Source organism: Physcomitrium patens, chromosome 1 (genome assembly GCF_059467195.1).
Source record: "Physcomitrium patens ecotype Gransden chromosome 1, ASM5946719v1, whole genome shotgun sequence".
NCBI classification, from domain to species: domain Eukaryota; kingdom Viridiplantae; phylum Streptophyta; class Bryopsida; order Funariales; family Funariaceae; genus Physcomitrium; species Physcomitrium patens.
Window position 1 is genome coordinate 23,275,707 of NC_143410.1, and position 11,758 is coordinate 23,287,464.

An 11,758-nucleotide genomic window follows, 5' to 3' on the forward strand; every position below is an offset into this window, starting at 1 on the left:
GTATTTGCGTGACTTTCGCGGAGCCGGCCACACTGTTGTGGACTTTAGAGCAAGGACTTTTCTGCATCCCCCACCAGACCAAGCTCACCCCCATTCTCCATCAAAAACTCATTTCTGATAGAACTGTGACGCCAGCAGTCTGGCTTGGTCGACTCCGAGCACAGGATTCGCATCACACAAATTTCTCGTCGTCACTACCTCGAGAGGCTTGGACTCATTGTGGATCTGCGCATAGAATCTCCTGAATCAATGGAAGTCTCTTCACCTAACCCAGATTCCCCTGGTAAAATCATACTTTGAACCATTTGCCATCTTGCAAGTTTCAGTGTGTTTTTCATTGTGAAATGTACGAGTTCGCAGTGGAGCGCTGTTCATGTTCACAGTTCTCGTAGTTATCAGATCCAGGTACTTTTTGAAGATGATAGAACGGAGCTGAGATGTGTGGGATGTTAACAGGTGGTCAGGGTTCATCCGAAGTCAGCCAACTTGCACATAGTGGGAGCTTAATCTCCGTGGAGGTTGGCTGAATTCACTCTGGTGTTACCTAGTTGTAAGATTCTCCATCAACATCGAACGTAGGCCGATCTGCCAGTTTCTCGGACAATGATCTTCGGATGCCCAAATTGCGATCATCTGGGTGACACCTCATCATGATGCCATTCCCCCAATCCCATTCGATTCGACCAAAGCGGCGAAGGGACGCAAACGTGAGTTTTCTACGCGAGGGACCTTTGGGCTGATACCGGAAGGAATTTTTTTTCTGCCATGTACATGTCCGCTTGAGCCACCCTATAATGGATAATCGAGCTGGACTGTAGCTCATGAGAAAATGTGCCGTTCTAGGTAAAATTTTTCATCTCACCCACAAGGGTTCAGTTATAAAAGCTTCCCATGTGCATTGTTCCAAGGCACATTCCTGAACACCTGCAATTGGCTGTAGACCTACCGACACGAAGCGGTTTAATAGGCAAGCCTGGTGATTGTCGGTAGACCCCGCTTGACGGCCAGCCCTAGAGCGAATACAAATTCCCAAGCAATACGGCCAGGTCAGTGTTATTTCCTGCAGGAAGGGCCAGTGCTATTTCCTGCAGGTCGGCGTGTGTCTGCAGCAGCTCATGCCAATCCCGATATGTAGAGTAGCGAGATCATGGTCGAGGTCACCACCTCCCCGACGTTTTTGCAGTCTGTAGAGTCTCCTGGGGCTGAATAACTTCGACATCTGCATCGTAGGGCAGAGATTGAGTTCAAGATGGCGGTGTTGCAAGTTTTAACAATCGAATCGCACCTCTGATGGGTTTTATTCAACGGCACGACCGTGACTTTTCATCATAAAAAATGTAAGTCTTGCTCCGAATGCTACTAGATTTGTTTGTAATAGATTGCTCTCATGGTTCAACAATGCCAAAGCCGACCATACCCGATTGATTGCACTTGTATTCCACACAAGACCAGAACTCTTGCATTCAAAACTTGAAGTAACATTCGTGGATTACATAGTAATGCTAGCACCTCAGGGTTCCACTTCGCAATAGCTTACGAGACCCTTATGCATCGGATTGCTCTCATCGACCAGGATGCCGAACTTTTCGGCCTTATAGTCTAAAGTTTTGAAGGCGGCTAGAGGTGCTACATTTCCAACTGCACAGAATCCAGTTCCTTCAGTGTCAATGGCTTCTTCTGGCAGCGACAGCGATGGAAGCTCAGACGGCTCTCCAGCCCGAACCTCTTCATTTTCACGGACCTACATGTGCAAAGTATGTGGAAACGTATTTACGTCAGGGCAATCTCTAGGAGGCCACATGAATGTGCACCGCAAAGACCAGAGGTCGCCTAGAGCATCGACAGCCTCAGGTGCAGGCTTTACCCTGGGAGGTGAGAATACCGAATCCTACAAAGGTGTGCGCTATCGCAAGGGACAACACAAATGGGTGGCTGAAATTAGACCTCCCAAAGGTAGCAGGACCTGGTGGTTGGGTACTTACTCCACTCCTCGTGAAGCGGCGTACGCCTACGATGTGGCGATAAAATATTTCGGAAGCAAAACGTCCCTGAACTTTGAAGGTCACCCCATCTACGAACAGATCCCCAAAATTCCCGACGATCTGCCAGACCAGGACTTCGCCGCGAAGCTGAGAAAGGTGGTGAAGAAGTATGGCAAACTGGCAATGCAGTCTGGCCCAGGCCCATCAACACAAGAACCAGCTCAAGAAGTTGACATTGATGACTTCCCAGATCCTGGTCCGCCACTTTCACCCTTCTACACTCCCTTCGATTGCGAGGAGGACGTCAACAATTACAGTGCCAGTGCGCAGTACGGCTCTGGCCACGGGTATTCTTCACACCAATCTTGCAACTGGCCTTACAACTCTGACCACAACTTCAGGTAGATTTTCAGTTTTTCTATACCAATACTGGTTAATCTAAGATCTAATTACCAGGCAGCTCCACTGCTCGACCTAGCCAAGCTTTGACTCTCCCCCACTGGAATCCTGCAGTTATAACATCATCCTCGTGTCCAAAATGTACAGGTAAATATTGAATCTTAATCCACCTGCACAGTTGATTACCTAGTGTGGAGATTCTAGCGTTAGAGCAACTTGAGGAGCACCTAACTGGCCTTTTACGGTATGTTGGAATCGTAGGGTGAGAGGAGACTTGGTGTAGCTACATGAGTCGTAATTAAGTCACGCAGAGCCATTTGGTACACGCACTTTGCAGTGTAATGCAGTGGAGTGGATGGAAAGATCTTTCATGCAAGTCGTGTGTCGTTTTTCTGGTGATAAGTGATCCGTAAACTAGTTTGTAACATGCTTTGGAATGCAACCAGGTTTAGGGTCTAATAGGGTCTATAAGTGATCCACCTGCGTTTGTTTGTTTGTTCTGTTTTATGATACTAGATAAACCACGTTCGGTATTATAAATAAATAAATAAATAAAATATTAATTTTTTAAAAAAATCATAAAAAACTCATAAAAAAAACTCATAAAAAAGAGCATTTGCAATAGCCAGATCAATACAACAATTCAAATAAGCAATGAAGACTCACATTACAGAAGGGATTAATAATAAATAAATAAATAAAAATTTATGCATTCTCATAAACAGCAACTCTGTAGTACTAAAAACATCTTTGCAAAAATTTATTCAATTAATTGATGTCAAAAAATTATAAAAAGTATGTCAAATTGAATAACAGCTGCAATAGCATTTACCATGGTAGATACAAACAATATCAATTGAAAAAAATATCTATATTGCACTGGTAGTTTGCAACTTGTGAAGAACCTAACAACCCTAATAAAATCCTAAATAAATCCAGATTGAATTTTAATAATCATAATCAAACCTTAATCAAATTCTCAAAAAATCTAAAAATATCCTTAAAACACTATAAAAAAATTCTTAAAGAACTTCCAAAGAACAATAATAAATATTAAAGAAATCATAAAAAAAATCTTTAAAAATTCCTAAAAAGTTCATAAAGAAACCTTAAATAAACTCTCATTAAATCATAATCAAATCCCAATCAATCTTAATCAAATTCTAATCAATTTTAATCAAATTTTTATCAATGCTAATTAAATCCTATAGCAATTTTAAACCTCAAAAATTATTAATTAAAATTTTAAACTTGCTTTAAAATGTGCATGTATTTCAATCTATTAATTAAAAATAAATGCACAAAATTTTAAAAAAATCAAACTTATAGATTGAAATAAAAAGCTCTTAATTTACTTAGGTGTTGATTGTTTTCTTTCTCCAACCTCGATATTAATCTACTAGCAACAATAGCCTCTTGTTTCATTGTTCATTAGTCCTTAAAATTTGGAAAAGTGATGCAAGTTAAGTTTATTATTATGTCATAAAAAATTGTTTCAATCCAAGTTATATTTTGCTCAAAATTATAGAAATCCTCATTAATCTATAAAATCTAATTTTCAACACCTTAATCCAATTGATTTTTAATAACCTTTGATCTAATTATTTAATTAATTATAAATCTATAAAATACATTTAAAACAAGTAGATTCAAAATTCTATAGGTTTTAATCCATCAATTTGATATAATATTTACAAAATTTATAAAAATATAAATTCTTTTTTATTTTATAAATTCTCAAATTACTTCAAACATCCATGTATCAAAGACATGAAACTCATAGAACCAAAAATTTAATATATTCTTGTATATTTTAAAAATATAAATATTTACTTAAAATTAATATAGTATTAAAATTGAAATGGCTATTACCAAAGACAAGAAGACTAGAAAGTCTTGAAATAAGACTAAAGACAAGAATAGCATTAACAAGAGAGAAGAAGGCTTCACTCTTGCCTCCATATATACTATCTAACTAGAAGCCATGTGGTGACATTCTGTAGGACCTCTAACACGTGTCTTAACTTGCAAGACAATTTTTTTATATGAACACCACATCGTTAATTTATGCCATAGTCTACCAATATGTGCAATATGTGGCTTATTTGTTGAAATTTTTTTTAACCTATCAATTATTTGTAAATATATATAAAGATACAATCATGTCTATGAAGCTTCTAAAAAGCTTTTTGATAAGATATTATGAAACTAACTTACTTTTACGTATTCATAATATCTAAATAACTATTAGAGTAAATATGTATTTGTGATATGATGACTTTGCAAAGCTCCTACAAAGTCAATATCTACTCTAGCTACTTAAAAATGAATGCTTGAACAAACATTATAAATGATTTTTTTTTAACCTTATTTTTTAATCAACCAAAGAACCTTGCAATTTATATTACTATGCAATTTTGTACCTTAGAATTTGGTTTCAATCTTCATTCACATCTAGTCTTCTTTGATTATAAGTCTTTAATATTTTTTTAATTAATTTTGCTAAAAACTACACTTTACTTCCATTTGTAAATACTTGTAATATTATATTTTTTAATTCACTTTTTTTTGCCTTATTTATGATTTTATAAAATAAGTAAAAGTTTATTTTTATATGAAGGCAATATCAACATTAAATATTTTTATTGTCTTCCTATCATATTTTTTGAAAGTAATTTTTTAATACATTTTTTACTAAAAATACTTCTATAATAAAATCTATATTTTTTTCTTCATCTAATAGTTGTAATACAATACAATAATACTATAAAATACAATCATCTAAAATTAATGTATATAAGTTATTGGTACCAAATGTAAATTGTATCACTTGTATTAGTTGATGTTTGTACTATAAGTATCTCACATAGTATTGTAAGTACTTTATGTAAGATGTGTTATTTTTAAGAAATAAGAATTGAAGAATTATTTGTTCCTAAAATTTTCTAAAGTCTATTTTTAAGTTTTTATTATTTACTAAAAAACATCTTTATAGTTCTTAACTTTGCATCTTTATTTTTAAAATACACATATTAAATTTGAATACTATCCTAGCTTTAGTATTCATATTTTGTCCTAAAAAAAAATAAAAAAAATAAAAAAAAAATTACGTTGTCATATTACATGAAATCTTACTTGAAAATGCATTGGGCACTTGACTGTGGTAGGTAGAATGGAAATTGTAACAACAAAATCATTACTCTAATAGAATACTAAATAAAATCTAATTAAATCCTAATAATGCTAAACAAGCTTTAATTAAATTTAAAAGAAACTTTAAAGATATTTCAAAAAAACAATAAGAAATCTACAATAAACCTTAAAAGAATTCCTAAGAAATTATAAAGAAATATTAGAATAATCACAATTATATCTTAAATAAATCTTAACCAAGTCCTAACTTAATCCTACTTAAAACCCTGATGGACTACATACACTTCAGACAACTAATCACATAAGTCTTCAAAATTTGAATTGTAGATTTACTACCAAACTCATAAAATTCTCCAAAATGTAATACCCTTTTTATTTCACAAATTCTAGAATCACCTAAAACAACTATGACTTTGCAAAGCTCTTACAAAGTTATTACATACTCAAATCACTCAAAATTAATGTTGAAAGAAACCTTATCAAGTCTGCTTTCAAATCACACTCTCTAATCTGCCAAAAAACCGGGGAATTGCTATAGGTGCTCGGTTTTGTGCCTCAAGGTCTGATTTCGACCCAAGTTGATAATTGATCTTCTTCGGGTATCAAATTTTTCCTTTTTGACTTAACTTTTGTTCAAATTAACTTCTAACTTCTACTTATATATGTTCATTTTTTTTTTATTTTTCTAATCTACCTTGTTTTGCCTTATTTATGGCCTTACAAAGTAATTAGAATTCCACTTTGCAAAAAGATAGCATTTACACCTTTAGTTTTACTTTCTTTTGAACTATTGTCTATCTTTTAAAATAATTTGCTACAATATTTGAAGTAAGATCTTTTATAATATAATAATTTCTTCATCCCTTTCACCTATTAGTCGTGTAATATCATACCAATGCACTTGGAACACAAAAAACATTAAATACATGTTTATTGCTAGTAAAGTAGTACACTTGCTATTTTAAATAGTTAGTTAATATCTACTTGTTGTGACAATATTGGAAATACCCATCACAAGCTAAATATTTTTATTACTTTAATATCTTATACTTATTTTTTTTTAGAATAATTAGCTATTAAATTTTTCAATCAATTTTTTAACAATATAATCTATATATATTTTTCCTTTATCCAATAATTGTATTATAATATAATAATATAATATTATCAATTTAAATTTTTATAACTTATCAAAATATGTAAATGATATTTTTATACATAAACTTATAAAATCATACATATATATATATATATATATATATATGTTTTTAAAATGAAAAACCAATCTCATTAAAAAGATAGGAAAATTCTACAGAAAAAAACTAAACAAAAAAAAAATCTTAATAAAAATAAAAATAAAAATCTTAATAATAAAATATAAATAATAAAAAAATCTCCTTTTTAAATTTTTTTCATATATTAACTTAAATAATTAATAAGATACACAAGAGCATGCTTAAGAATTATTTTTTATATCATACTAGTTTAAAATATTTCACATCATATTGGTAGAATATTATGTATCATTTTTTATATTTAGAGATGGTGAATAATAACTTCTATACTATTTTTTGAACAATAATATAATATATTCAACTTTAGTACTTGTATGATTTTGATGTTAAATAATAATAATAAAAATAATAATAATCTTTGAACAATATATGTAGTTTTATTTCTATGAAAAATTTGAACTAACTTCTAAATACATAGTCTTATTTCTATATTTTTTATTAAACAATTAATTTTTTGCTCTATACATAAATTTGTATTAATTTACAAAAAAATATGTATATATGTATATATATGTATATATATGTATAATTTAAAATACATATTTTTAATTTTAAAGAATAACTAAGTTGTCATTAGTATACATGTTATTATCAATAAACTCTATATTCAATACTTTGATAAGCAAACATTCATAAAAATAAATAAAAATAAAAAAATTTCTTCCAAAATTTTATTCTTGTATGAAATAACATGTTTGAAAAAAGATAATATTAATATCATATTTTTTCATAATTTTTTTCTTTTAATATTAATAATTATTTATAAAAAAAATTATAAATTATAAATTTATTTTTTAAAATTTTGAATTTAAGAATTCATAGTATTTTTTTTATTTTCAAACCTATCTAATTTATAAAAGTTCAGTAATTTTTTTAAATTACTTTAGCTGTAATTTAAATAATTATTAGAATTCTGATTTTATATTTTCTTTTTCTTTTTTAATATCAAGATTTAAAAAGAATAATATAATCAAATAAATAATCATAAATATGACATTACCAACGAGTTAAATTAAGAATTTTAACCTTCCACATTTTTCAAGTAGAAATATAGGTAATTAAAAAATGTGGAAGGTTAGATTAAGAAATATAGGTAGTTGAAAAAGGTATATGATATAAGATAAAAAGAACTCTAATATGATACATGTCATATTAGAGTTTTTTTTACCTTATGACTTGGCATTTTATAAGTAAAAAATTAATTATTTTTATGAATTCTAGCAAATCTTGTAGTAAGAAAGTGACGATTGATTAAGAATAATAGAGTTCTAATTTTTGCTGTAGAAAATTTATTGATTTATTATCACAAGGTATGAGTTTCCTAGATTTAAAACCATTGACTTAGTACAATATGTTATAACATCTTTGGATCAAAATAACAATTTATAATCTATTTTTATGTTGTTTAGCAAAGATGCATTTTAAAACATACTAAGTTGAATCAACATAAAATCAAACAAAAAAATCACTTACTATTTATATTCTACAGCCAATCAAAATTTTATATTTCAAACAACTGAGTCAATTAAATTTCAAAAAACATAAAAATAAAAATAAAAAGTTAATGCCATAAAATTTTAAATTGTTATATAATGTGTCTCCAAATCCCTGGCAGAATTCTCATGGTGTTGTACATAACACAAGCATTGTGCAAAGTTTTATTTACTCTTACTATTGGAGATGCTGCAAACATCTTTTGCAGGCCACCTACACCTTGTGTAATATTTTCTTTTTTCATGAGCCTCTCCCTCTTGTGCATCAATTTGTGCCTCTGTAATTCCTCCAACTCTTCATGAATCTATTCCTCAAGAACCGCTTCCTCAGCAACCAAGATGGTGGAGATGTCCCTTGTTTCTTTTCGCACAATTGACACTAACTCAGTTGCAACTCATTTGCAGTAGCCTTAAATATGGCCTCAAATTCCTGTTTTATTTCTCTTAAGTAGCCTATCACCAGTCCATCTGCACAACCAACATGTTCTACGTCACTTGTCACTTGTGTAATAGAAACACAACAAGCTCCACGAAACACGTGAATTTTTTATACCAGTTTGTTGTTAATTGGAAGAGAGAGAGAGAGAGAGAAAGAGACAAAGAGTCCGGGGAGGAAGATGAGCTTGCTGTTTTGAGTCGATGGGTTTTATTTGCTTTGTCATGGGAATAATGCAGGACAGGTCATGAGAGATGGAGGACCGTGTTGTCAGGGTCTGTTCCGCCATTGTTGTCTATGATATTGTAACAATGCCGTGTATCGACATCGTCTAAGGGTCTGCATTGCTACCTCTGTTGTGGCGAAGATGGGTTCTTGAGAGTTCGAACAACCTGCTCCGTCGGAGAAGGGGTTGCCCGAAGCCTTCCATGATCTGGTAAGTCGTGGATTTGCCCACCATTAGAGGGGTGAATCTCACATCGCTTGAAAACATCCTGAGGCCGACATACGCAACTATGTAAAAACGACGCAATTCAGTTTTGAAACATTTGGGGCATTATCATGTCAAGATATGGCACTCGAAACTCATGAAAAACGTCAGTACTCTGCATCCCATGTCATGCAGTTTAATCCTACAGTCACGTCCTAAACTGAGAAGTAGATCGACTAATCTATCCGTTTGATCCAAAGTTAACCCGATGCTCATGGGTCACTTTTTACGACCAAGAGTTAGTGGTTATTAACCTAGTCTTCACTAGTCTTTCGGAAACCACTATTGCGCTGACGATTAACTGTCGGTCGAAACCAAAATCCTTGAGGGCTGAAATTTTTCCTGGTAACTGTCCCAGAATCTTAGCATAATCTCTCCGACAATTTGATCAAGTGGTGCCCCACCATGCTTTCCTCCTCCCCCAGAATGCTTAGTATTTCATCATGACGATGCTAAGTCAAGCTGCATCTTGCAATCAGTCGGTCACCTGATGCTGATGCCTAAACTTGGTTCATAAGTTCGACTCACTTTGTTAGTGTCAACGAGGCATTCTTGTAAGGCCGCTAATCGTGTGTGATGCACAGAAACAGGTTGACAATGCTGGAAAAATTTATGCATTGATCTCTGCTGCAACTTTCTTCTGTTTATCACCAGTGCCTAATTTCAACAACGGCGATCCATATCCGAATCGAATACTTTTAATTGATGGGGATGACATCAGCGACTCCCAATCTGACAAATGTTGCGATCGGTTTTAAGCAATTCATTTGCACGCGTTCTTCACATGTCGAGCAGTTCTCCAAATGTATATCTTAAACTCCACGATGTAGATAACCCTCATGAGTCAAAACGTTGTGATGTAGTACAATCGAAACTTAGAACTAGGGTGTTGAATGCTACTTATTAGATCCCTCAAAAGCTGTTTGCAAAGGCACATCTCTAAGATTTCAACCTTAGCATCCATCAATTACAAACCTCGCCTTTGATGAGAAAGTCATCAACCAATCGGAGCAAACCCTGAATAGAGCAAGGAGTTCTACAATATTCTCTAGAATGAGTTGAGCACTCGGCAAGTGACATCTTGCTCTGGCTGACCATTTCACCTTAAAATGGTAGCTTGATAGCAAAGGTTGCTGCACCTTCAAGGTTTTTGCTCTTCATTTTCTTTCAATAAGCAACAAAACGTTAAGACATCACCACATTTTGTATAGTGGTCTCTATTTAGTTGTTGAGGCAAGAATTGAAACACCCTGCCTGGTCGAAGTTGCGAAATCCGGGTCGAATGGCCAGTGGTATTGTGGCTAAAGACCGGAAAGCTAATTGGACCAGATTCTGCAATTTCACCACCCACAACATCAAATTTTCTGCGGTGGGACTTTTGGATCATGGTCAATGGAACTGCTGAGACATTGGGAAGTGCTCCAGCCACAGTAACCACCCAGTGGGTCGAAGGTCTTCTGCCCGATTCCAGGAAACGGTTTCAGTGCCCTCTTCTTTAACTCCAACCATTTTTCATTTCCTCTTCTTTTCCGATAGAGATGGCCACTGACACACCCATCAATTACAATCACTCACACCCACATTTATTTGCTCCCTGCATTGAGAATATTCTCCACAACTCCCTCACTTGAATAACACACATGGTTATTCTATCACCCAGTCGTCACACGACGTTATCCATGCATTGCCCAGAACGACAAAATTGTCACAGACTCTATCGCCCCAAGTACCAATTTCTCATCTAGGACCCACAATGTATCTGTGACTGCATTTGAAGCATGTTGAATCGATTCAGTGCGTGTAAGGAGATACATGAACCACCACGACGAAGACCCGCCTCGGTACTACGAATATTTCCAGCGAGGTTTAGAAAATAGGAATCTAGGAGTCTCTGAACCGGGGGTCACCCTGCAACTTCCTTCCTAGCCTTGGCAACCACGGTAAAGTTGCACAGCCAATGAGCATACAGAGGGATAACTGGTGCACCTGTTCCTGAGCGAAACCGGCGACTCCGACCTGCACTGTTGGCTGGAAAAAGACAAAGCGCAATCGGAGAGGTGAAGGCCCGAATTGCAACGTTTGCGGCGGAGGCGTTGGCCCTCAAGGCAAAAACCAGGCGGACCCTCGCATGCGATTGCATGAGAACTCATAATCCCTCCTCCCCTCCCCCTCCCCTCCCCCTCCCCTCCCCCTCCCCCACTTGAACTCAAGAAAACGGCCACGTTGGCAACCTGACGTCAAACTTGCCTCTCCGTCACCAAAAAGCGCGCCGCTGGCCACGCTGCTCCATGAGAGCAATCGAGCAAGCTAAAGTGGTTGCCAGGCCTTTATGCATGCTGGATAATGAGTATCGTTCGTCCATCTCATGGGATGATATCCACCATTCATCCGTGCATGAGAGCCGAAGCCTTGTGGCTCATCAGGTGTCATCCCAAATAGAGGACTCCCCATGAGACCACTATTTTTTGGATGTTACCATATTCACACATGATTTATGTGTGTTCCAATAT

General features: G+C 34.4%; 2 protein-coding genes across 4 annotated transcripts; one reads left to right on the top strand and one right to left on the bottom strand.

Moving 5' to 3' along the window:
• On the top strand, positions 1-2,757 carry LOC112278849 (uncharacterized). 2 transcript variants are annotated; one of them, XM_024512711.3, is made up of 4 exons: positions 1-283; positions 457-1,337; positions 1,574-2,383; positions 2,529-2,757. In XM_024512711.3, exons 3-4 carry the CDS (start codon positions 1,668-1,670, stop codon positions 2,530-2,532), a joined length of 720 nt encoding a protein of 239 aa, XP_024368479.1. In that variant the 5' UTR covers positions 1-283; positions 457-1,337; positions 1,574-1,667; the 3' UTR covers positions 2,533-2,757. The 2 variants fall into 2 exon arrangements, with proteins under 2 accessions (XP_024368479.1, XP_024368470.1); XM_024512702.3 differs by having other exon boundaries at positions 2-283; positions 457-843; positions 941-1,337; positions 1,574-2,757.
• Positions 2,758-8,359: 5,602 nt separating this feature from the next.
• On the bottom strand, positions 8,360-11,414 carry LOC149989946 (uncharacterized). 2 transcript variants are annotated; one of them, XM_090253879.1, is made up of 3 exons: positions 11,235-11,414; positions 9,110-9,252; positions 8,360-8,790 (listed from the first exon to the last, which is right to left on the bottom strand). In XM_090253879.1, exons 1-3 carry the CDS (start codon positions 11,396-11,398, stop codon positions 8,702-8,704), a joined length of 396 nt encoding a protein of 131 aa, XP_090110005.1. In that variant the 5' UTR covers positions 11,399-11,414; the 3' UTR covers positions 8,360-8,701. The 2 variants fall into 2 exon arrangements, 1 of the variants encoding a protein (XP_090110005.1); XR_016505254.1 differs by having other exon boundaries at positions 8,728-8,790; positions 9,022-9,252.
• Between the last annotated feature and the right edge of the window lie 344 nt (positions 11,415-11,758).